The following is a 25,157-nucleotide window of genomic DNA, read 5'->3' on the forward strand; positions in this document are numbered from 1 at the left end:
AAATTTCTTTAGTTGTAGTTGGACACAATATCTTTATTTTATTTACTTATATGTGGTGCTGAGGATTGAACCCAGGGCCTCACATGTGGCGAGCACTCTACCACTGAGCCACAACCTCAGCCCCCATTGTCACTTTATGACCAAGGTGGCTCAGAATGTACACACATCTTCTCCCCTCTTCACCTTTCATTCTACCATGTGATTGGAGGATTGTCCCCTCTCTGTGGTGCCAGGGATTGAGCCCAAGGGTACTCTACCACTAAGCCATTCCCCCAACTTTCTTTTTTCCCCTTTTTATATGAGGTCTCACGAAATTACTCAGGCTGGCTTTCAATTTGTGATCCTGAGTCATTGGGATTATAAGCATGTGCCTAGCCTTCTCATGTTCTAAAATTACTTCCAGGCCAGGAATATAACTTAGTGCTAGAGTACTGACCTATTTTTTTTTTTTTTTTTTTTTGATAACTGAGGATTGAACCTGAGGTGCTTAACCACTGAGCCATATCCTCAGCCCTTCTTACCATTTTATTTAGAGACAGGGTCTCACTGAGGGTCTCACTGAGTTGCTAAGTGCCTCGCTAAGTTGCTGAGGCTGACTTTGAACTCCCAATCCTCCTTCCTCAGCCTCCCAAACTACTGGGATTACAGGCATGCACCACCACACCTGGAATATAATTACTTTTTAAAAAAAAACTATTTTTTAGTTGTAGTTGGACACAATACCTTTATTTTTTATTTGTTTTTTATGTGATGCTGAGGATCAAACCCAGAGCCTCGCACGTGCTAGGCAAATGCTCTGCTGCTGAGCCACAACCCCAGCCCATATAATTACTTTTGATGTGATAAAGTAATTTTTCCCCCAAAACAACTTCATTTAATCAATACAAATGCTTAAACACATATGAAGGGCTGAGATCAAACTACCAGAGAAACTGAGTTTTGGAGATGGAAAACCCCAATCACTGCCAGACATATCATGCAGTGGCCCAGCAGGAAGGACTGTAACTCCTGAAGTCACTCCTGGTGTAGCTGGGAAGGGTCTTAGCGACCTCATGCTCAGCTGGCCTCCCACTTCCAGAGGTGAAGAACATGGTCATAAAAGGAGCAGGTGGCCAGGAGGCTGGAATCCAAGTTCATCCCTTCTGGGTAGGAGCTGTAGTCATAGTTCTGGCTGCCACTCTTCCTGTCCAGTAGAGAAGCCTTTAGCTGGGACCTGGCATGGCCCTCCCCGTCGTCTACCATAGCTTGAAGGGAGGTTGCTGGTGATGTATTTACAAGCTTTAGGCCGTAGGCCCAGTCTGCCAGTCTAGCTCCCACTTCGCTGAGAGGAAAGGAGGAGGAGGGAATAGGCTGCAGGGAACGGGCGAGGAGCCAGGACCAGTCGGCCCCATATACCAGTGAGTTGGGCAGCGTGTGGGATGCCATGACCACCACTTCCTGCTTCTCTGGAGCAAGACAGAACAGGAACCACAGTGTTACTTGGAGCTGATCATCCCTACTGACAGCCCCATCTACCCTCAAAGGGAAGTTTCAGAGCAGTCAGCGTGTCTGTAGAGAAACCATCAGGATGAACCTCAGAGAGGAACAGCCAGGGCTACAGAACCACATGCGTAGGCGCCTTCTCCTAGCTGGAGAGTCCAACAAAAGCTGCTCAGGGGGTTACCCCACTGAAGGCTTAAAGCAGGTGGGTGTGGTGGTGCACACCCGGGGGGCTGAGGCAGGATCACAAGTGCGAGGCTAGCCTAAGCAACTAGCAAAACCCTCAAAACTGAAAAAGGGGAGGGAGCCAGGTGCAGTGGCATATGCCTGTAATCCTAGCAAGGCAGGAGGATTCCAAGTTTGAAGACAGCCTGGGCAACTTAGCCAACACCCTGTCTGAAAATAAAAAGAATTGGGGGTGTAGCTCAGTGGTAACACCCCTGGGTTGGATCCCCAACACGGGGTGGGGGGGGTGGGGGGTAATGAAAAGCAAAGGTTAAAGGAAAAATGAGTCAACCAGATGGGATGAGATGAGGCAAAGGGGACTGTGTGCTGGGTACAGAGGCCAGAAAGGCCACGGCATGTGCAAGGAACTGCAAGTGAAGGGCCCTGGCTGCACTATGCTGGTGGTAATTTGTGGCCAAAGGCACAAGCAGACTGTGCATTCCCTAGCAAGGTCCATATGAAGTTTATTTATGGTTTCCTTCCAAGCTGATCCTAGGGCAGCTTGGAGGGTGGGGCAGGGCTGGAAAGAGGCCAACAGTGTTCCCACAGTGCACAGCCATGGTGGCATGGAAGAGGCATTACCTCTAGAGAAAGGAAGGAAGTGTGGCCAAACGGGAACAGGTCCACAGCCCAGGAGAAGACCACACCAATAAGAGCAGCTGCAAGAACCTGAAGAAGGGAGCTAAGGTGCCCACTGGGAAAACTGCCAGCCATCACTCAGACTTCTAGTCAGCTTAGATGTTAAATCACAACTCAGAAAGTGCCATTGCCACTACCTTTGATGTACAGGGAGTTATAGTGCACAGTGATGTGCGCCAGAAGCATAATGAACACTGAAGGAAGGCCAGGACGACACTACAGCCCAGGGACTTCACAGGGCAGAGGTGGCTCCAGAGAGCAAACACAGTGGCAGGGCCCTTGGGCAATGATACGGGCTGACCCTGGGGAGGACACTCCCAGGAGGCTGTCCCAGAGACCTCCCCTGGGCAGTAAGGACCCCCACCCCAGCAGTCCTCATCCAGCAAACATAGCACCAGTTCCTGGCAAAATCACCTTCTACAGATTCAGAATAAGCTGTGCCTTCAGAGAGCTAGTAAAGGAATGGACAGAGACACCCTTTAGGGGCAAGTGCCACCAAGAACAGTGCAGGGGAGGGACCAGTGTGGTGAGAGTGCTCTGCAATCTAAATTCACTAAGCATTCATGTCCAGAAAAGGGGGCTCCAACAGGCAGGAAATAATGAAACAGTTAACATTCAAAACTGTGAACCACAAACACCTCCCAGAATAGCCAACAACGTAATGACAAAATCAACCTGGAATACTGAAGTCTGAGACAGACCCCTAGTGAAATCATTCAGCTTGAAAGATTAAGAAAAAAAACTCAACACAGTGGCAAGGTAGAAACCACCCACATGTCTGTCAGCAGACAAATGTGTGAACAGCCTTTAGGAAGTTCTGGCTCCTGATGCAAAGGATGAATCCAGAAAAGTTCAGAAGCCAAGTGAAAGAGTTTATGAAAGGCCTGATCCTTCTGACCCCACTGTGTCAAGTACCTACAGCAGGCAATCAGACAAGCAGAGAGCACCTGGTGGGAGTCACAAGATGAGCAGTGGCCATGGCTATGCAACGTGCATTTAAAATGGCTAGGCTGCAGTGGGGGTTCAGCAGGAAAGCGCTGGCCCAGTACGCACAGGAGGCTCTAGGTCCCATCCCCAGGACTGTTAGGAAGAAAAAAAAAAAAGTTAAAGTGGCATACTTTATGTTATACCTTTTAAAATTTTTATTAAAAGCAGTTTTTTAAAAAACTGCTTTTTTTCCCTCCAGTCAGGAAAAAGCAAACTACTTACAGCAGCCATCAGACTCCTAAAGCAGCAAGCCAAGCAATGCAGGAATATATATTTTCAAAAGATTCAAGCAAAGAAAGTGAGTCAAAATCTTACCAGCAGACTTCTCTTCAAGTATCAAGGTTACACAAAGCAGCAAAGAGCCTTCCAGGATTCCAAGAGCACCACCCCAAGCCTTTCTGAAAAGGCTACCCAAACAAACTCTGCCCATAAAGACCACAAGCTGCCAGCCCTTGTCAGGGCAGGCACTAAGAGTCCTCCACCATGAACTGAGATGGAGAAAAAGTAGGTGAGGCAAAGAAGGAAAAACACTAGAGCACACGTGCCAGGTCCTGGGATCCCCAGCACTGCAAAAAATATGTATCTTTATATGATGAGGTAAAAGTGTGTTGAATAGGGGAAAAAAGCCACTAAGAATGGGAAGAGCAGTGGGAGGCAGAATAAACTCAGTGCTGTTTTGTGGGTGGCAGGAAGGAGGACCAACTCGTGTAACGTGGCCAGCCTGTTTGGAAAAGGATCCAGAGGCATTCAGAGCTCATTAGAACATCAGCATGAAGACAGCACCACAAGAGTACAACTCCCCTAAACACTGAGAGCAACAGAGAAGAGCAGAGCCAGCAGGTCACAGAGAAACAAGCAGTGAGTATGCCATGACACCCAAAGTGGCAGCGACTTGAGAGGTGAAGAGTGGGTATCAGAGCAGCCTAGCTGCCAGTGTGCACAGCCAGCCACCCATGCAGACAAGCACCACACTGTCCTCACAGCAAGGCCAGCTCCATGCCACCTGGAAGAAACACACCTCCAGTGAAGTAAGGCAGAGCCCTCGGCAGGGAGCCAAAGACTGGGCTGAGCCCTGATCCAGGACATGCTGAACCTGGAAGACCTCACGTGTGAGGCCAGCCTCAGCAACTCAGTGAGGCCCTAAGCAATTTAGGAGACACCTTGTCTCAAAATTAAAAAGGGCTGGGATGTACTCAGTGGTTAAGCACCCCTAGGTTCAATCCCTGGCACCCCCCCCCCCCAAAAAAAAAGAAAAGAAAACTCCCAAAATTGTTAAGTATGATTAGATTTTGTTTAAAAAAAAAAAAAAAAATCTTTTACATGGAGAAAAAAATACCTCAATGGCAAAATCAAGAACAGAGACAAATTTCTAACCCATTCCACAGTTAGAGCTAAAATCCCCAGTAGGTTGAAAAAAAAGAAAAACTCTAAAACTGAGAGGTAAAAAGATTAGAAACCAGAGAGAAAAGGAAACAAAACACATACAAAGATAATTCAAGGACCAAAATTACAAAACCAGTCCTTCAACATAAGAAAAATGGATAATTTCACTTGCAACTGGAGACATGAAAATTTGAACTACTGAGATGATATTTTTCACCGTCAGATGATACAGGTCCCAAGGTTGGCTGTCTGCAAGATGGCAGTGCCTGGTAAAACCCAGCTTGTATCCAACCTCTGACTCTGCCATCCCCCTCTGGGGGCAACCCTAAAACCCTTCTCCCATGAAACAGCTTGAACAAGAGGAGGTGCACTGGAAGATGAGTGCCCTGTGAGGCGCTGGAGCAACCTGAGCCCACTCAGAGCTGGAAGGCCATGTGCAGTGCACCAGGGGCCACATGGAGGGCACCAAGACCTAAAGTGTGTTCTGCTGCGTGGGATGGAGCCTGGGCCTCAAACACAAGGCAGGCCTCTATCACTGAGCCACACGCCCCGGGCCCCCAGGCTGGTCTCAAGCAACTGCCTCAGCCTCCTGAGTGCTGGGACTAGATAGACACTGCCAATGCACCTATCTTTTATTCTTTTATATATTTTTACTTATAGATGGACAAAATACCTTTATTTTATTTTTATGTGGTGCCTCACACATGCCAACAACAGAGAAGAGCAGAGCCAGCAGGTCACGAGAAATAAGCAGTGAGCCAAAGCCCCAGCCCCCTGCTTGATGACATTTTTAAAAGAAGTAAGTAAAGAACAAAGGTGGTGTAGGGGGGTGCACTGGCCACGCCTGTGATCCCAGCTACTCAGGAGCCTCAGGCAGGAAGATCACAAGCAGGTCAGCCTGGGCAACAGTGAGATCCTATCTTCAAATAAAACAAAAAGTGCTCGGTGTGCAGCTCAGTGGTAGAGTACCTCCCTAGCATGTGTAAGGCCCTTGGTTCAATCCCAGGACCACCCCCAATACACACAAAAGCATACATAAAATGCTATGTTCCATATTATAAGAGTGGAAAAATAAGAAAAAAATGTTTATTTTTGCAAAAAGACACAATTATAACCATAAACTAATAACACTGCTTACCTATAAGAAGTGAATAGAAAAAGGAAAAGGGAAAGAAGAGGAAGAGAGACTCTCTGGAGCATACTTTTTGTCTAGTTTTAACTTCTAGAACATTGCTAATGTGTTTATGCACTTGAAAGAAAAATAATAAAATGAAGATAAAGAAAACCTCCTTTAACCTCTAATCCCAGCAGCTTGGGATGCTGAGGCAAAAGGATCACAAATTCAAGGCAAGCCTGAGCAACTTACTAAGGCCCTGTCTCAAAATAAAATAAAAACTGGGTGTGGTGGCACACACCTGTCATCCCAGTGGGAGATTGAGGCAAGAGGATTACAGATTCAAGACCAGCCTCAGCAACTTAGAGAAGCCCTGTCTCAAATTAAAAACATAAAAAAGAGCTACAGATGTGGCTCAGTGGTTAAGGAACTCTTGGTTCAGTCCCCAGAACCAAAAAATAAAATAATATCAAATAATAATAAATTAAATTAAGTTTTAAAAAGATCTGGGCTCAAGTGATAAAGCACCTCTGGGTTCAAGCCCTAGTACCAAAAAAGTTACCAGACATATAGGACACTGTAATGATAGAAGGGTCAGCACATGAGGAAGACACGAGAATTATAAACATACATAACCTAAAACAAAGCCTCAGACCAGACGCGGTGGCACGCGCCTATAATCCTAGAAACTTGGGAAGCTAAGGCAGGAGGATTGCGAGTTCAAAGTCAGCCCCAGCAATTCAGCGAGACCTGTCTCAAAAAAAAAAAAAAAAAGAGCTAGGGATGGGGATGTGGCTCAGTGGTATAGTGCTTTGCTAGCATGAAACCAAGTTTAATCCCTAGTGAGACACAATCAAAACACATATAAACAAAGCCCCAAAACACATGAAGCAAAAACCGACAGAAATGAGAGTAGAACAGAAAGTGAACAGTCAGCAGCTGGAGACTTCAGCGGCCCACTTTCAAAGAACTAGAGCAACCTCGCAAATCAGTGAGATCCAGTAGATATCTAGGTGCACACCACCGGCCAATAGCAGACACACTCTGCTGAAGTACACTGACCACTGCCCAGGACGACCCATAAATTAAAAGAAAATCCACAACACTTTCTTCAGTAAGAAAATAGGGACACCTCACAGAAATGTTTAACAGGCTACTGAAACGATTTAATGGTCAAAAGGAATCAGGGAGAACATACTCCCATAATCCCAGGGGCTTGGGAAGCTGAGGCAAAAGTGAGGCCCTAAGCAACTCAGCGAGACACTGTTTCTAAATAAAAAACAAAACAGGGCTAGGGATGTGGCTCAGTGGTTGAGTGCCCCCTGAGTTCAATCCCCGGTATTAAAAAAAAAAAAAAAAGAATCAGGGAAATGAGGAAGTACCTGCAGAGCAGTATAAGGAAAGGTTCAACAAACCAAAATGTATAGACGGGCAAGAACAGGCTCAGGAGGACAAGTGGCACTGTGGGTGCCCCCATCACTAAGATGACCTTGAGCCTCAGGGCACAACAGAAACAGTAAGGAGAGACAGGAAGAGGAGCTTCGGGGGAGAAGGGCAAGCTACAGAGCCAGGTCTTGAGTATGGCTATGCAGGCTATGAGCCTGCCTGGGAGTAAATGGAGGAGGCAGGGGCACAGGGTAGCACCCTAGGGACGATGGCCAAGTGGCACAGGCCAGGATGGTCTGCCTGCTCAAGCCCCTGCCTTTGGGCAGGGAGGGGAGGTAGGAGAGGTCACAGCTGAGTGAGGAGGGGAAAGGGGCCCTGGGGCTTGAGGAGAAGGGCACGAGAACAAAGAGGCCAGGCAGAGGTGTTGTGAGAAAGGAAAAGAGTTATCAGCACATATGGGACTGGGACAACAGGGTCAAGCTGTTCACCAGAAGGAAAAACGGAGGAGGTGGGCCATATAGACGTGAGGGTGTCAGACAGTAAACCTCCTGGGCACGGTCCTGGTGGGGTCAGAGGAACCAGGTGCTGAACCTGCACAGGCTCTTCTGAACCTGCAGTCCTGCACAGGCAGTAAGAGCTGGTGTAGTCTGGGATCATGCAGAGGCTGGGGAGGAGACTGGCAGATCCCCACTCACCTGTGGTCTTCTGGCAACTCAGGATCCTGAAGCCACTGTGCATGCAGGCCACCAGGAGCAGGTGGTGGTGGAACGGGTGCCACTTGAGCCTCCACACGCCACCCTGCACAGGCACGTCTGCCCACGGCTGCTTCATGCTCCGTGTGTCCCACAGCAACACGTGCTCATCATAGCTAGAACCGGGCAACCAGTGGCCTCACTTCTCCAAGGGAAGAGGGCAGCAGCAGGGAACACCTCCCAGGAGACCCACCCCACTCATCCCTGGAGGACAAAGGCCCCTGACCCAACCTTGCACTGTGGCTTGAGGGTCGGCAGACCACGCGCCACAATACCCAGGTGGAAAGGTGGGAAATGCAAGGCCCCCATGACTTCACTTGCACTCACCTTCCTGTGGCCAGGATGTGCTCCCGATGGGGACTGCTCTGGATGCTACACACACCCATGGAGTGTCTGCAGGGAAAGAGTGCCCCTGAGCAAGGGATGATGGGGGCAAGGAAGGCCCATGGGTGATGGTTGGGGAGGGATTGCATGTGAGTTGCCCCCTGGCCAATTACCTATTGCTGGTGAGGATGGACACAGCAGGCATCCTGGTGTCCCAGCCTTTGAGAAGGCCATCATCCCCCCCTGTGTGGACAAAAGCAGCACATCAGCAGAGGACCTGGTGATGGGGATGGCCGCTTCTCAGGGAAGAATCTGTGAAGCCTTGGTGACTGTCCTGCATGGTTTCAGGCTACCACTGAGGCAGAAGCACTGCTGCCTCTGATGTGCTGTGCAATTTCCTTATTTATTATACATCGTACTTTGTATCTTCCATCTTTCCCATTCAACAGAAGCACAGTGAAAGCAGGGACTTCGGTCTGTTTTGTTCACTGATGACCCTATCATCCAGTACAGAGCCTTGCACATCTTAAGTGCTCAGTAAATATTGGTTGAATGATGGGGTTGGGGTTGTGGCTCAGAGGTAGAGCACTCGCCTAGCATGCGTGAGGCACTGGGTTTAATCCTTAGCACCACATAAAAATAAAAATATTGTGTCATCTATAACTAAAAAATAAACAAAAAAGTATATTGGTTGAATGATTGAATTAGTCCTGAAATATTAGGTCATTGTCCTCTCCCACACCCCCTGCTCTGAATTAGCTAAGCCCCAAGGCAGAGGAACTAATCCAAGATGGAGAGAACTAAAAAAAAAAAAAGAATTTTGGTCTCAGAACTGTTCAAGGATGTGATACATATAACACAGATAAGGACTCTCCCTCAGGAAAACTGAACACGAAGCATATCATCCTAAGTGGGATGAGCAAAGGGTACCATGACAACAGCAGTGCAGGACCAGGCCTGACCTGGTTGGTGAGGCTGGGTGTCCTACACGGGCTTCTTCAAAGACTTTAAGCTGAGCATGCCAGAAAAGTGGAAACAATCTCTGGAAGAAACACTGTGATGAAACGTCGAGACCCAGAGAGAAAATGGAACATTTCAGGAGAGATGATGAAGAACACAGATACCTCACTCAGAATAGAGAAGAGAGGTAAGCACCAGCCAGATCACACAAGGTCTTGGGAAAACTGATTAGATTAAGTATTTTGAGTTAAGCATTTTGATTAAGTATTTTGAATTTTATCCTAAAAGAAATGGAAACTGCAAAGGGGGCGATTTGTAAGATGTGATAAGCTCTTTATGTTTTTTATGATTTTGACCTAGGAAGGAACAGAATGGATGTTAGGCCATCACTTAGTGCTCTGCTGCAGACAGCTAGATGAGACCACAGCCTGCACAGTTCTGCCAGGAAAAGAGCAAAAGGTGGCCAATTCCAAGGGATGCTCAAAAGATAAAATCACAGCTGGAGTTGTGGCTCAGTGGTAGCACACTTGCTTGCATGGCATGTGTGAGGCCCTGGGTTGGACCCTCAGCACCACATAAAAATAAATAAAGATACTGTGTCCATCTGCAACCAAAAATAAAAAAGATAAAACTAGTTAGGACTGGGACTCTTGGGAGGTGAGGAGCACAGGAGTTGGTAATGGCTTCCTGGCTTCAGATCAGAACCAAAAGACCATCCCCCTCAACAGATGCTAGGGAGGAAAGGTCGGATGTAATGAGCTCAGTTCTAGGTAGCAGAAACATCTTGCCTGCCAGCAAGAAAAATGGATTGAGTTCAGAATAAAAAGCAATAAACATGTGGTTGCTTCTGAGAAAACAGTAATTGAGGCAAGGAAAGCAAAGACAGAGAGTGAGAAAAGGATCCAGACAGATGCCAGATGAAACCAACCCTTCTGTGCTGAGGAAGAGGAGCAAAGCAGAAAGGAAGGCTATCCCAGAGACACCTGAGAGGTGCACAGCAGAGGGTGAGGCATGGCAAATGTGCAGGGAGACTGCCCAGCGAGGCTGGGAGCACTAGGCTGAGAGCTACGGCCACCAGTAAAGACCTGGGCCAGAGAGTTAGTGGAAGAGGCTGTGCAGTTTCTGACAGCCTAAAAGAACTGCCCTGCACTGCACTGCACCAGGACTGCAGCCACTGCCACCAGCCAGGTGGAGCTCAGAAACCAGAGCAGGTCTTTTCTTGTGTACTTTGTTCTGTTCTTCAGAGCCCAACTCTTCCACCCTCCCTCAAATTACCCCTTGGGAGAAGCTACCCAAATGCCGAGTTCTGTCAATTTATCATTCCCACATCATCATCCCAAAGTACAAATCACTCAAAAAGACAAAGAATTCACCCTATTTCTCTCACATTTTCTTTTGGAAGGTGAGCTATAATCAGAAAGGAGAGACCTGAAACCCAACACGACAAAGTCAACAGATATCAAGCAAGAAACGGGACTGAGGATTTGGTACTGAGTGCCATGGAGGCAGGACAGCTCCACAGGTACCTGCTCCACCCAAGACTTGTGATGCCCGAAGCCTGCTAAGGAACAGGAAGTGGCACCAGTGCCAGCTGCTGTCCCAGAAGACACTCTCCACACAATGCCCTCAGGAGCCCAGCACACCCAGCACTTTGGCCCTGGGCCAAGCCTCATCCCCTCCCTCCCTCCCAAGTCTCCTGTCAGAGGCAAGTGGGTCAAGACCCTGTGCAGAAACACTGACCTGAATATACCACTTCTGTCTGCCAGTAATTGAAAGCAGCGATCCAGGCCTCAAAGTGATGGGCCTGCCAGGAGGCCACGTGCTGTAGCCCAGGCCCCGCTTCATTCACCTTCAGGAAGTGCAGCTGCCCCTTGGAGTTGCTGCTGATGATTTTCAAGGGCTGGTCACTGGCCCTAGACATGTAGAACCGATGGAGAAGCCCAATGAGCACACTCACCACCCTCTTCTGGTTCACAACCAAGTCCCAGGTGAGGTTCTCCAAAGCTCTGGCATATGGACACACCTTAAGGCTTGCTTGGGTATCTGCCACTGGGTAATCACAGAAACCAGTGTTGCATTCTCTGAGGAAAACTTTATTGCCATTTATCCAAGATCAATGATTTTTTTTTTTTTTTTAATTAGGATTGGTAGTGATGTTCCCAAATACAGGAATCAAGGCTCAAAACTCTCTCTGGCCTGAAAATAGGAAATTCAATTATCAGAGGAATGACTTGAGGCCCTCCTGGCACTTACCTTCCAGATTTCCCAGTGGACCAATCCAGGGACAAGGCCAGGCACTGCTCCTCCAGGATGACGCTGGACACTGGCTGCAACAGGCTGCTGCTCTTCTACTGGAAAGAAAGGAACTCCCCTGTCCAGGCAAACATGCTCCCTTGTCCCCTCCCATGGAAACAGCCATCAGCTACTGGTACACAGTCACACAAGACTGGAACACCTGCTACGAGCCAGGCACAGGACGGGACTGAGGATGCTGGAGCTCACACCTCGAGATGTCTCCACACTCTTGACCCGGGGCATGGTCTCTTAGCCACCTGGACGCTCAGGCACATCTGCTGTCTCCACGCTCAAGAACCATGCCTGACACATGCTCTGCACCATCCCAGGCCTCCTAAGGTCCTGGCAATTCTGTCCCAAGAGGCAGGGACAATAAGAGCTTTCCTCTGCTTTTCATTTCAGAAGTCATAACAGCCATTAAAATGCTACTTCTCACTAGATATAGTGGCACACACCTGCCATCCCAGCAACTCAGGAGGCTGAGCCAGGAAAATCACAAGTTCAAAGCCAGCCTCAGCATCTTAGCAAGGCCCTAAGCAACTTAGTGAGACCCTGTCTCTAAATGAAAATTAAAAAGGTCTGGAGATGTGACTCGGTGTTTAAGTGCCCCTCGGTTCAATTCCCAGTTCCAAAATTAATTAAAAATGTTAGTTCTCTTGTCTAAGATTTATGCGAGTTTCTTTTTTTTTGAGAAAGGCCCTTGCTAGGTTATACAAACTGTTCCCAAATCCCTGAATGCAAGCAATCTTCCCACCTCAGGTTCCCATGTACCTGGGACTGTAGGAATGTGCCATCATGTGTGGCTGTGTGAGTGCAAGTATCTAAACAGCCCCCTCAGGAAGCCCTTAGCAGGCTACTGCACTACAGTCCTGTCTTGGGTGTATGTGTTCCCACCTGGAACATAGTCCCTGGGCCCAGTCTTCCTCAGACATTCTTCCCCTCATTTCTAGGACCAGGCTCCTGCTGAGCAGGTCAGAAGCAATGCCCTGAGTTATCACAAATCAACGCCAGCTGGGCTTCTGCTCTGGTCCCACTGCAGCACCTGCACGGGGGTATGTTCCTTCCTCCCATAAGCAGAGAGTGTAGGCTGTGGGCTGATGGTGTCATTCCACATGACATCTACAGTCTCCCTCTTCCTACAACAATCATTAAATCATTTTGCAAACCATGGCACTGGATCACCGTAAACCACTTAGAAAACCTCATGTGGAGCTCACACACTCTCCCAAATGTTTTTACATGGGAAAGTCACCATTATTCTTAGTCCCAGTATCAACCCAAGGCATGCTTGCCCAGCTTTCCTTACAGAACCCTCAGATCTACAGTGTGTGAACTACCTGTCACTTCAGCCCTTCTGCTGAGCCACTAAGATAATAACCTCCTCTCACCAGACCCCTGTCCAATTTAAAAGTGACCCCATGGCTTCTTACAATACTGATGACACAGTCCAGCATTAAAGGAACCATTCTAGGAAAGCATCTGCACAGGCACAGCCCCCTCCCGACCCCCTCCAGTCTCCTCCCCCCACAAAGCCTGGCCTGTCACTGACCTCAGATCCCCCCAGGCGGAGCAACTGTATAGATCCACTGGCATCTGCCAAGCCCAAGAGCGCTGAGCCTGCCACTGGGATGTGGCACCTGGAGAGAACTCACACATGAGAACACAGAACACACACCAGAAGAGGGGGACATTGTGCTTTCCAGTAATTTATTATTTAAATTTCAAATCTCTAACCAAGCTAGAGCTTATAATCCTGCTCTCATACAAAAAGTTTCCCAGCTCATAAAATCACAATTCTCATTGCTTACTAGGCTGATTCTGACTCTGGGAATGGGAAACTGACAGGGAGATGAGCCCAAGAAAAGTGCCTGCCACATGCCCATTGGCAGGTGGGACAACACAGAAGCAGCTACTTGATGAAGATGCCAAAGCATGGGACTCCATGATTAGGTGAGCAGAGGCTCAGGACCAATTCCAGACCAGGTGGGGTTGCTATCAAAGTCATACCATTTCATGTCCAGGATTGCAGCAGTATCTCTTCTTTGGACCTCAGCCAGAGAGGAAGTAGAGTTGTCCTCATTGAAACTGTACAGGTAGAGACGACCTAAACGGACGTGAGGCTCCTCAACCTCCAGTCCACCCTACAAAATATGCACATTCTCTGATTACCCCCAACAGATGTCAAGAACACAAGATTTGGGAAACCGGATCCACTAAGAAAGGTAAACCAAGACTGGCAAAGCGGCCCTCTGCCTGGAAGCAGAGTCCTTAATTTCCTGAGTGGGTCAAGTGTCTCTCTTCTGGCATGTGATCAATAAGCAGGTGAACTCTCCCCACCCAGCACAGACAGTTCCTATATGGGCCAACAGGACCCAGCACGGCTAGGTTAACTGCGCTGGGAGTCCTGACCTGGTCCGCCCTCACTTTTCAGCAGCCAGTTCCGTTCTCAGAGATCCCTTCCAGCGGGCAGGCATCATCCTAGCAGGTACTCTTATCTTTACTGCAGATTCCAACAGTGTGCCTGGGCCGTGCCGCTCACGAATCTGAGTGGTTTTTCTGGAGGCCAGTGGCCGCCTCCCGCCCCGCGTGCGCCCTGGGGGCCCTGTCCCCGGGCCTCCCGCCCCGCACACCTTGGACCCGGACGCGGCATCCGGCCTGCGCAGCTGGTAGGTGCCACAGGCTAGCAAGTGTCGGCAGCCCTCCAGCGGGCACCACTCCACGCTGTCCGCGGTGAACTCGGTGTCCACGGCCTGCAGCACCCGCGCACAGCGGCCCGCCATCTAGCCCCGAAAGACGCGAGACACACGAGGCGAGGACGCAAGCACACTCGCTCAGGCGCAGCCTCTGCCAACTCCTTCCGGGGTACTACTTCCGGCCGCCTGAAGCCACCGGGGTGCTGCGCCCCCTGTAGGCAGGCGGACCGCGGCGAGAACCCGGTGCAGGGCGCGCCTCACGTTGGGCTTGGCGATGCCGCCCCTTGGCGGGCGGGAGGGGTAGCCTGGCGCTGGACGGCGCAGTGAGGCAGCAGTTTGGTAAGGGGAGTAATGTGACCCTTAGTGGGAGGCTGAGTAGCTGCTGAAACTGCTCAAGAAAATCCCTGAGCCCAAAGACTCAGGAAGGCAAGTCGGCGACATTGGGTTGTATGCATCCTGCCCAGAGACACGTGAGGCTCGGAATGTGGCCTTTGGAAATAGAGATCAAGTTAAAATGAGGTCCTTAGGGTGGGCCCTGATGCAGTATAACAGGTGTCTATGGAAAAGAAAACGTGGACATGCAATTGCAGAGGAAGACCAGGCCAGGACACCCTCCCCCCGGGGGTGTGGAGGGTGTCATTTGAAGACTGCCATTGGAACTAGGCATCTACCAGACCAGGAGACTACTGGTGCTGGGAGAGGCAAGTGAAACATCTTTCCCTAGCACCCTTGAAGGAGTGTGGTGCTGGCAGCTACTTATTCAACTTCTGGATTCCAGAACCCTGAAACAATAACCTGTTGTTTTAGGCCATTTGGTTCACAGTAGTCCGTTATGGGAGCTCCATGCAGACACACGGAGACAAATTCACATAATATCTGGGCATCCCGCCTTGTGGCTGGGGCCTGTGGCTAGAAGTCCAACTCTGAGGAACAGTTCCCAGATAGCAGTTAAGGCAAAAGCACCAGAGCATGCTGAATAACCACAATCCCTCAGCTTTGCCTTCCACAAAGAATGCTCTGAGGCCAAGCAGTCCAACATACCACTGAGAAGGTAGGAATAAGCCCCATACCTGAACCACCTGAATTTCTCCTAGAACAGCCCAGATACATGGTTACAAGGACCAAGAAGTCAGGATCAGGGACTGGGGTTATGGCTCAGTAGTAGAGCATTTGCCTAGCACGTGAGGCACTGGATTCGATTCTTAGCACCACATATAAATAAAATATAAAGGTCTACTGAAAACTAAAAAATTTTCAAAAAGAAGTCAGGATCACAGGGAAGCACAAAGGAGTGAAAATGGGCCCATCTCACCTACATAGCAAAACCTGTGCCAGTGGGCATGAGGGGAAGGGTAGGCACTCACAGGCAAGCCCCAAACCTACATACATCCCTTTGTCAGCACAGCCCTTACAGATTGGTTTTGAGAACCTGAGCACTTCCAGTTTAATTTGGGGATACAAAAGCTAACTGCAGAGCAAGGCAGCTTGGCTGGTCAGAGGGCACAGCCAGGTTCAAGTTCCAACATGGCCACTTCCCTAAGGACACAAGCTGACCAAGGCTTGCCAACTGTCTTCTCTGAGCCTTTGACAGCAGATTGCCTGGGGGAATGCAAAGCCCCATGCCTGAAGAACACCCAAGACACAACATGCCAAGCCATACAGGATCCCTCCACCCAAACAGTCCTGGCAACACATTGGAAGCAAGGTTACTCCAGCATTGGGACACTCAAGGATTCCAGCCAGCTGCTGTTCACTCTCTCAGCACACACATAGCTCCCCTCCCCAACAGCTTTCTGAGGCCCCATTACTGTTCCACTTATAGTCTGAGCAGGGATCTCTACTACCCAGCAAAGGTCGGGGACAGGGATTGGGAATCTGTGGTGCAGAACCCCTGTGGATGTATGGGAGTTCTCATGGTCCAGAAAGCCATTCAGGAATTATGCAATACCTATTTTTTTTTTTTTTTGTAATGGGGACTGAACCCAGAGGCACTTAACTACATCCCCAGACCTTTGTTTTATTTTTTATTTTCAGACAGGATTTTACTAAGCTTAAGGCCTCACTAAATTGCTGAGGTTGGCCTTGAACTTACATTCCTCCTGCCTCAGCCTCCCAAGTCACTAGGATTACAGGTGTACACCACCATGCCCAGCTCAATATCACCTTTTCCTTTGTCCTTCCTCCTCCAGGAGGTACAATAAAAAAAGCCATAGAATTGTGGCTCAGTGGTACAGCGCTTGCCTAGCACATGTGAGGCACTGGGTTTGATCCTCAGCACCACATAAAGTTAAAAAAAGGGGGGGGGGGTAGCAGACACAGGAGCTTTCTCACAAGCCAAAGGCCACCAAAGGGCTATGATCTGCCAGGAACAAGCATGAGAACACAGGGCATCTTAGAACATGGCAGAAATGCTACAAGAGACATTGTAGCAGAGCCTACAGACCAACACAGGGCCCAGGGCCATGATGCCCCAGTTGGATGGGAAGAGCCTGGGGGCAAGACAGCTGACTAGACCCGAAGAAAGGCAAAATCCCAGTAACAGAGGGGCTCTAAATGGATAACACACTGGACAGCCCTGACATCTGCAGCCCCCAAAGGGAGAAGGATGGCTGTCCCGGGGGCCAATGGGTGGAGAAGTGTCATTCACTTCATGCTAGGCAGGCTGTGCGCACCATTCTGGGAAGAAACTCCCACTTCAAGCAAGGTAGAATCTAGGGCCAATTCCGATCTAATGTATCCCACAGCTACTGAAATGGTGGCTGGCCTCTTAGACCACCCCCACTGATCCTACTGACCAAGTTTCACTGCACTCCCAGCCAGACTCCAGAGAGGCTTGATATGCTCTGCTCCTCAGAGGCCAACAAAGAGCACAGCAGGTCCTGTCATTCCACAACACTTGGCTGATTCCACTCAAAAATACGCCTGGCCCTCAACAGATGGAATGAGGAGCAGAGAACAGCCGAGACAGAAGATGATTCCACCCTTTACTCTGTCCTTTTGGACACAACTTCGTGCAGGCCACCCTCAGTGGGGACCCCACTGCCCAGGAGAGAAGCTCCACTATTGAGTTTCTAGACTTGTGGCCGACCATTTGCCATTTGAGGCTTACAGCAAATGATCCTATTTGTAGTTTCTAACCCTCCCCTTGCCTCCCCCCCAAAAAAACTGTACATGAGTTTACAAACATATTAACATATAAATAATGAGAAAGGTCCCGGGGAGCCTCCCCGTTGTCTCTGCTGGACATTTAACACTGGAGGAGCACTGTCCCCACAGACAGCATGTGTCATGGGGAGACTCATGGTGGCTGTTCTGGGCTTGCCACTGGATTCTTCGGCACCTCCAGGTTCAAGCGCCTGTCTGTCTCTGCTGTGTCCACGGAAGAGCCCGAAGTCACAGGCCCGCGTCAATGGCAGCTCCGCTGCCCGTCATCGCTCCGGCTCAAGCTCGTGCTGGAAGGGACGCTTCCTCTCCCGACAGTGCTTCTTGTGGGCAGGCCAGTCCTTCTGCTGGCATTGGGAGCCACAGTACCGGGCCACCTGGCAGCGCCCACAGATGTTGAACTCCCGGAGCTGAAACAGAACATGTGGCTTCACCATCATTTCTGGGAAGCAATGTGGGGTAGAACCTGAAAAGACTTGGCAAAACCCCATTTGCCAGGCTGGTATATAGCTCCACCACAGAGCAATTGCCTAGCATGTGCAATGCTCTGGGTTCCAGCCCCAGCACCACAAACCAACCACCCAACAGAAAAAACAAGCATCAGAGTTGTAAGGCCTGGGCCTGCTTAGGCACAAGAGTAAAGGGAGAACCACCCTGGTGGAAAGCTAGGGAAACACCCAGGGTCTACTGGGTCCATGCCATAGCCAAACTGCGGGTGAGGTGGCCAGCAACCAAGGCCTCATTGCTACACACTGTACCTGCTTCTCAATCACTGTGCAGGGAGGGTAATGACACTCATAGTAGGTACAGGAGTTCTCCTCTTCTTCAACCACATCCCCATTGGCATTGTAGTACCGGGTCACATTCAGGACAGGGAACTGTTCTTCTATAGGGTCCGTGGGAAGCTGCTGGATTGCAAGCCAGTACAAGCTCTGCTCCCTAAAAGCAAGTAGAGGCCTCAGTATATTTGGCTCAGGGCAGCACACAGGGAAGATGGTGCAGCTTCAGGACACCAGTTTTTGTTCCAGCAATTTGATTTCTGTTTGCCCATCTCTGCCGTGTGCTTATCACTACATGACATTAACTATTTAGCATAACAATCTCCCACTAACAACACATAAGCACTGCCTTATTTGTCACCCTCCCCAACATCTGGGCTAATGGGCACACAGCAGGCACAGAATATGGACAATTCAGACCTTACTTATGACCCTTGGAGGCACCCTTACTGACCTATCAAGCCATTTCCCCTTCAATTTTTTTGGCTGTCCTATGTGCTTCTAACCACCTCCCACCACTTGAATGAGTCAGAGGCTACCAAGAATTCTACTAAGAACTGAGATCAAGAGGGCACATATTACAGTATAAAGCCCCCAAACAAGAGTTGAGTGTGGAGGACTCCAGCCCTGTGCTGGGCTTCAAGGGGTACAGCCCACACCACGGGAGCCAAGGAGCCACTGAACCTACTCCTCTGACCATCCCACTTAATGGAAGCCAGACCATGAGGCACCTGTTCAGAAAGGGAGGGTCAACATATGGAAGGATGCTGGCAGCTTTCTAAGCCCTTCTGTGAGGTTCATGAGCAGCCCTTTGGAAGCAGAAGGAGGGGAGGAGGGGATCAGGTTTGCAAAGAGGCCCCTTTAGATGAGCTAAACTTGTCCCATATCAACCAGGACAGCAAAGTACAAAGTCCAGGCCTGGGAGAAGAGTAATCCTATGTAGGATATGTAGGATAAAGAACCAGCCCATGTGAAGGCTTTAAGCCAAGAAACAGGATATACAACCTGGAGCAGCTGGAACTTGAGGCTCACTCAGACTGGCTCTGACTATTGCTTCTGGCCTGGGGCCTGACCCAGTACAAGTGCTCTACACTGCTAAGTTCCAAAACCCATATCAGAAAGCCAAGAATGACACCTACTAAGTCCTAGTTGCCCAAGTCACTTCTACCAGCAGGAAGTGCTTGCAGGTATAGGGCACAACTGCAGAAGGAATCTCCCCAAATGGACACAGAACAGAGGGGGAAGGGTTGCTAGACGAGTTGACCAGGAACCTCTATTACTCAGGGTTGTGGCTGCCCCCTTTCCTAAAGGACTTTTTTTTTTAATATCTTTATTTTATTTGTTTATTTTTATATGGTGCTGAAGATCGAACTCAGCACCTCATACATGCTAGGTGAGCGCTCTACTGCTGAGCTACAACCACAGCCCCCCCCCCAGAGGTTCGTAATTGTGGTTATTGTATCTGATAATCATAAAAGATATTCAGAGGCCTACAGGTAACATTTAGCCACAGGATGGCCAGACCATCACATGGGGACCTATCTGAGGTAATGGGAGCCACAGCAGAATGGACCCACTGCTGGTGATATGGTGGGTGCACGGGGACTTGCTTGAATACGGGGAGGGTCCATACAGTATATGCCCCAAAGGGAGCCGCATGAAGCTGGGAAAGGTGACCCCACATCTACACTAGGGAAATAGGACAACCAAGCAGAAACGCCAGATGTTGGTTTTGCCCCCCAAGCACCTACTACCCTTTGTTGATGATACAACCCTGGTTTCCTTTTATGAGAGACCTGATCTCAGCCCCAGCTCCAGGATAGAAAAGCAAGCTACCTGAAAGGGCCCTGGGACTTCCCTCTACAGTAATGAATAGGCCTGCTGCTGATGAAGACCACTCCCCCACCTGGGAAAAGCCCTGAGGGACAGAACTGCAAGATGAGCATCAACCCTGGCTCTCCACATTTCTGTCAGGGAAAAATAAGTGCCCTATTTTTGCTTCAGCCAAATTGAATTCAGTTTCTTTTACTTGCAACCTAAAGTCCCACCCAACATAATTCCCAAAAGGATAAAAACCCTTTACTCAACGTTTATAAAAGGTTCAGGTTCACTCAAGAGCAGTAAGAAAGAACTGAAGCATCACAACTCTGCATCAGAACAAAACCAAGAGCCACATGGAAAGCAGAGACTCCCAGGCTCTGCCTTTACCTGCCAAAGTCCATGTAAGAATGAATGAGGTACAGTCTGCAGGACACCACGGGGCCAGAGTAGCAGTTTGGAAGTGGCCCTCAAGGACTTAGGGACTGTCCTCTAGCATCACCATCAGCAGCCTGCAGGGTGGCCCTGCCACTTCTCTCCCACTGCACAGGGCTCTGGCACGATCCGAAGGCAATAAGTGAATGTTCAGCTCATCACCCAAAACACTGAACTGTCCTGCTGGGGTAGTTAGCACTGCCAACATTGGGAAAGACCACCCCCAGCTTGAGGAAATACACAGAAAGCCCAGAAGTCTGTGAACAGGTCAAGGATGCATGTGGAGCTGAGGACTCCTGGGCTCATTTCAGCTCCCAACCCCATCTTGCTGGTCCCTCAGATCTTCCCAAGGGCTCCACAAGTATCAGAGATGGGCTGGTCCTGGGGCAGCAAGAACTGCCCTCCTACATGGAAGCTTGTACAGAGTACTGTGTTTAGGACTTCAGAGAGCTGGAAACTGAGAGGTCACGCCCCCAAACCACACCATCCTGCTTTCTTCAAACCTCTACTCAAGGAAAACTGCTTAGCAAAAGAACATGACAGACAGACCATGTACATGCATAGGAGGCCTCAGGTATGGCCCAAGGCTAGCTAGCCCTACTTCATCACATCAGCTAATGGATTCCTAAATCCAATTATCATAAGATCACCCCAGAAAGATAATCCTAGAAATTCTTCCCATTCCCATGACAAATGGGGAAAACCACACTTTGGGGAAAAATAATCCTGATCCCAAAGCACACACAGGCATCATGACACAGTGGGAACATGACCCTCTTGGTTCTGAGATTCTGGAGGAAGCACAATAGGAAAAACCCACCTCTGTTTGCTGGAGGTCTCTTCAGCTTTGGGCCGCCAGCCCCGAGGCACCAGCTGCAGGTTGTCCAGGCGGTTGTCCACAGTCACAGCATTGAGGTGCACTACCTGGAAGCCGGGAGCGACGCCGCCCCTGTGCCTCTCCCTGGGGAAAAACATCTTCTAGAGTGCCATCTCTGACCCTCACAGATATCTCTGGTTAACATGCAAATCCAGCCAGAAAAGTCTCAGCTACTTGGTCTGAACTGGCTCCTCATCCTATGGACAGGAGGTACACCCAGGGGAGGATGCCCACAGGAATCCATGTTGACAATTCTGCTCCAGGATTTAAGGGCTGGACTCATGAGAACCAAGGATGAAACCCAAAAACTATTTGAACAGCCATCTTTGAGACCAGCTCTGCATCTGGGTGGTCCCAACATTTCAGAGCCCCACAGTGTACAACAAACATTGGTGGCCTGCTTCCCAGGGAGGTAGACTAAACCCCACAACAGGCATAGTGAGAGCCCAACAAAGAGAGCAGAATCCCCCTCCTCCATAGGAGTCTCTGCCCCAGCAGAACACTGGCTTGGTTTGTTTTTCTGTTTTAATATTTTTTTAGCGTCAATAGACCTTTATTTATTTATATGTGGTGCCAAGGATCAAACCCAGAGCCTCACACATGCTAGGCAAGCACTCTACCACTGAGCCACAACCCCAGTCCCCACCTGGTTTTTGAAGTACCACAACATGCAAATTCACCATTCCTTTGGGTTACTGGCAAAAGACACAGAAACAATTCTTCAGACCCAGACCCAGGGAAAGTGGGGCTAATCCAATTTCACCCAGCTCTACTGCCTCAGGCATACTTGCACATCAGAGCTTACATAGGACCCAGATGGGAGATGGAAGGCCTCTGGAAAATACCCACCACAACAGTTCATGAAGGAGCCTGCCTGATCCCCTTCCTCGGTTTTTGTCAAAGGCATATGCAAATATCTTAGCACCATTTCCATCTGCATCTACTTCCATTCGGGCCTTAAAAAAAAAAGGGGGGGGAAAAGGTTTGTTAAACAAGCCTCAAACTCTGGGCAATACTTGATGTAGCTTGGTGGTAGAGGGCCCCTGGATTCAATCTCCAGTACTTGGAGCGAGTGGGCAATACTTAATGTAGCTTGGTGGTAGAGGACCCTTGGATTCAATCTCCAGTACTTGGAGCAAGGGGGAAATCAAGCAAAACAAACAGCCAGAAGGACAAATGCCAGCCTATTCTCAGGACCCTGGGGGTCTGGAGAGACTCATTTAGACACAAACACCAAAGGCCAATCGCTGAAAAACAAACACTCCAAACACATTATCTTCAATTTGGGCAAGAAACTCTACTATGGACACAGAGAAATACATTCTCCCATTCTTAACAAAAAGGCCCACAATCTAGCAAGGAAGAGAAACCCCTGAACAAGCAGTGTCTACAAAGTGTGAGGTGCTGATATGAAATCATGGAGTGGGGACACTGGTGGTTGAGGGCTTCTGTGCCAAGTAGCAGCAGGAATGGACATTTCCCACTGAGAACACTGGCAAGGAGCAGGACCACTTCCCCTCACACTGTGCAGAGGTGAAGACTGCTGCACCCTGATCTGAGTTAATAGACATCCCGTCACAAACACAACCAGACCTGGTGTGTTCTCAAGAGCCAGCAAGCAGGGTGAGTGAGGCTGGGGAAAGAGCAGTAGGACTGCGACAGGTTCCAGTGGGAATCAACAGTGTGGACCTGAGGGTCCACAGGCCAGCGGTGGCTAACCACTTGCTCACATAGCACAGGGAAGGAAGTTCACTCCTCATGACCCTTCCCAGGCACCAACCAAAAGCAATATGAAAGCACCAGTCATCCTTACCTCAAAGGAGTAGCTCTCCACCAATGGGATGTCTTGTTCATCTATCAATGTGTATTTGGTCTAGAAATTAACCACACACAAGTTACATTTGCAATACTCACAAGGAACAGTAACTAGTAACAGGCAGGAGCCAACCTAATTTTCTTGTGAAATAGAAAGTAACTATGTGCCTCTTCAGGACAAGATAGATCAGCAAGTGGCAGCCTTATTCCACTTCATTGGTGTACACTGGTCTACACCAAAGAGCAGGCAAACCAACAAAACCAAATCATGGCCACATCAGTCTGTACCAAGGGAACGTACCCATCTGCACAACACAACTCCAGCAAGTGGCACTGAGCTTTAATGTACCAATAAACCTATTGAAAGTTGGTTCCAGTGGAGCAGAGGGAGGGGCCAAGGCTGAAGTATGATATTCAGAAGGTCTTAATGTTTATTCATTAAGCTGGGCAGTAAGTATGCGTGCTTACTGGACTAGGCTTCTTAGCTACCTGCCTGAAATGTTCCAAATAAAAGCCTTAAGGTTTTTATTTATGTTCACTTATGGTCCCACCCTTTCCCAGTCGGGAATTCACATCCCCAACAGTCCTTGCTGAGCTTCTGCTGAAGGGACAGAAGACAGTTTCCGAGGCAGCCTCTCAGGGTCTCTTCTAGGATCTAAACCAGTTTCCGGCGTTTGACTTCACCCTGCCTCCACTCCTGTCCCACCAGGAGCTGCAGCCACTGGTTGTGGGGACTGGATAAGGTCCCTGGCTCCTAAACACCTCCAAGCCTCAAAGCCCACAGGTGCCACGGCAGCTGCGGCCTCAAACACGCGGAGGGCGGGGCCAGGCACTGGAGAGCAGCAGAGAGAATCCCTGGCTCCAGGTCCCCGCGGTGAGGAAGCCCAAGGCGAACTTGGCCAGCCCCTGGGAGCGCTAAAAAGATCCCCGAAGCTCGGCGGGCCGGTAGGCACGGCGCAGCACGCCTCAGACGCGCCGGTGAGATCGCCGGGGGCGGCCGCGGAAAGGGCGCTCTGTTCAAACCCGGCGGTCGCAGGTGCAGCCCCGACATTAGGCCCGGCCGTGGTTGCCCGGGAGGGCTCCGGGTGAGCGCGGCCGGCCGCCTCCGCACCCCGCCGGCCCGGCCCGGTGCGTCGGGAAGCCAGAGGGGCGCGTCGGCTGGCCCGAGGAAAGCGGCACCCGGCCCAAGCCGGGCCCTCGAGCCCCACTTGCCCCGCCCGCCCGTCGCCCGGCCCGCGCAGGCCCGGCCGCTCACCTTCCCGGCCACCCGGCCGAGCCGCACGATGCCCAATTTGAAGTCGGTCATGGCCGGGCCTGCGCTCTCGGCCGGCAGCGCCGCTCCCTCGGGAGGCGCCGGGCCGAGGCGAGGCCGCGGCGCTCCGGGCGGGCCGGGGTCGGGCCGGGCGGGCCCAGGGCGGACGAGGCTGGGCCGCGCTCGGGCCGCCGCCGCCGCCTCGCGCCCGCCGGACCTGCCACGCGCCGCCGCCGCCGCCGCCGCGCGCACCCCCGAGAGCGGAGCAGAGGGGCGGGGCGCTGCCGGGACACACCCCCGACACAGCCGCCCGACCAATGGAAGGGAGCGCCCTGCGCCGGCTGGCGCGCGCCGACGCGCCGCGGCCAATGGGAGGAGAGCGGGTGCGCCGGCGTGCTGGAAGCTGGGCGAGCGCGGGGCGAGCGCGGGGGAGGGGCGGGCCGGGGGCGGCGCCTGCGCGGCGGGCCGGCACGACGTCAGTTTCGCGGGAAGCTTTGTGCGCGCGGTGGTGGCGGGGGTCTGCCCGTGGGGCTGTGTCCCCGATTGCGGCACAGCCTCTTTCCGCTAGCTCGCGGTCCCCACAACCTGCTCCGGTCCTTCTCCAGGCCCCGCAGGACGGCCTGGATCACCTGCCTGCGCCGGGCCCGCCCACCCGAACTCAACTCGCCCGCCCGCCTGCAAGACTGCGGCGGAGCTCCCAGCACAGCTACGTTGGCATCCCAGGCTATACTTCCTCACCTCCGGGCTGCGCCTCCAGAAACAGCTCAGGATGACTTGGCGGG

At 50.6% G+C, this 25,157-nt stretch overlaps 2 protein-coding genes and 1 long non-coding RNA gene across 6 annotated transcripts; 1 reads left to right on the plus strand and 2 right to left on the minus strand.

Annotated features, from left to right (window-relative positions):
* Positions 1 to 843: 843 nt before the first annotated feature.
* Positions 844 to 14,406, minus strand: Dph7 (diphthamide biosynthesis 7). 3 transcript variants are annotated; one of them, XM_027940967.3, is made up of 9 exons: positions 14,175 to 14,403; positions 13,552 to 13,685; positions 13,094 to 13,181; positions 11,503 to 11,597; positions 10,990 to 11,162; positions 8,463 to 8,532; positions 8,293 to 8,358; positions 7,909 to 8,081; positions 844 to 1,183 (listed from the first exon to the last, which is right to left on the minus strand). In XM_027940967.3, the coding sequence occupies exons 1-9, from the start codon at positions 14,322 to 14,324 to the stop codon at positions 1,134 to 1,136; spliced, it is 999 nt and encodes a 332-aa protein (XP_027796768.2). In that variant the 5' UTR covers positions 14,325 to 14,403; the 3' UTR covers positions 844 to 1,133. The 3 variants fall into 3 exon arrangements, with proteins under 3 accessions (XP_027796768.2, XP_027796750.2, XP_027796761.2); XM_027940949.2 differs by having other exon boundaries at positions 844 to 1,445; positions 14,175 to 14,399; XM_027940960.3 differs by lacking the exon at positions 844 to 1,183 and adding an exon at positions 3,263 to 3,423 and having other exon boundaries at positions 14,175 to 14,406.
* Positions 8,529 to 12,210, plus strand: LOC117794751 (uncharacterized). 2 transcript variants are annotated; one of them, XR_004618614.2, is made up of 3 exons: positions 8,529 to 9,436; positions 10,652 to 11,237; positions 11,392 to 12,210. It is a non-coding gene; the product is annotated as an uncharacterized lncRNA (long non-coding RNA). The 2 variants fall into 2 exon arrangements; XR_011704196.1 differs by having other exon boundaries at positions 10,652 to 12,210.
* Positions 14,407 to 17,204: 2,798 nt separating the features above from the next.
* Positions 17,205 to 24,514, minus strand: Zmynd19 (zinc finger MYND-type containing 19). Its single transcript, XM_027940937.3, has 6 exons — positions 24,379 to 24,514; positions 23,122 to 23,181; positions 22,158 to 22,264; positions 21,252 to 21,392; positions 18,158 to 18,338; positions 17,205 to 17,809 (listed from the first exon to the last, which is right to left on the minus strand). Exons 1-6 carry the CDS (start codon positions 24,427 to 24,429, stop codon positions 17,666 to 17,668), a joined length of 684 nt encoding a protein of 227 aa, XP_027796738.1. The 5' UTR covers positions 24,430 to 24,514; the 3' UTR covers positions 17,205 to 17,665.
* Positions 24,515 to 25,157: the final 643 nt, after the last annotated feature.

The sequence above is a fragment of the Marmota flaviventris genome, chromosome 13 (genome assembly GCF_047511675.1).
Source record: "Marmota flaviventris isolate mMarFla1 chromosome 13, mMarFla1.hap1, whole genome shotgun sequence".
In the NCBI taxonomy this organism is placed as follows: Eukaryota; Metazoa; Chordata; class Mammalia; order Rodentia; family Sciuridae; genus Marmota; species Marmota flaviventris.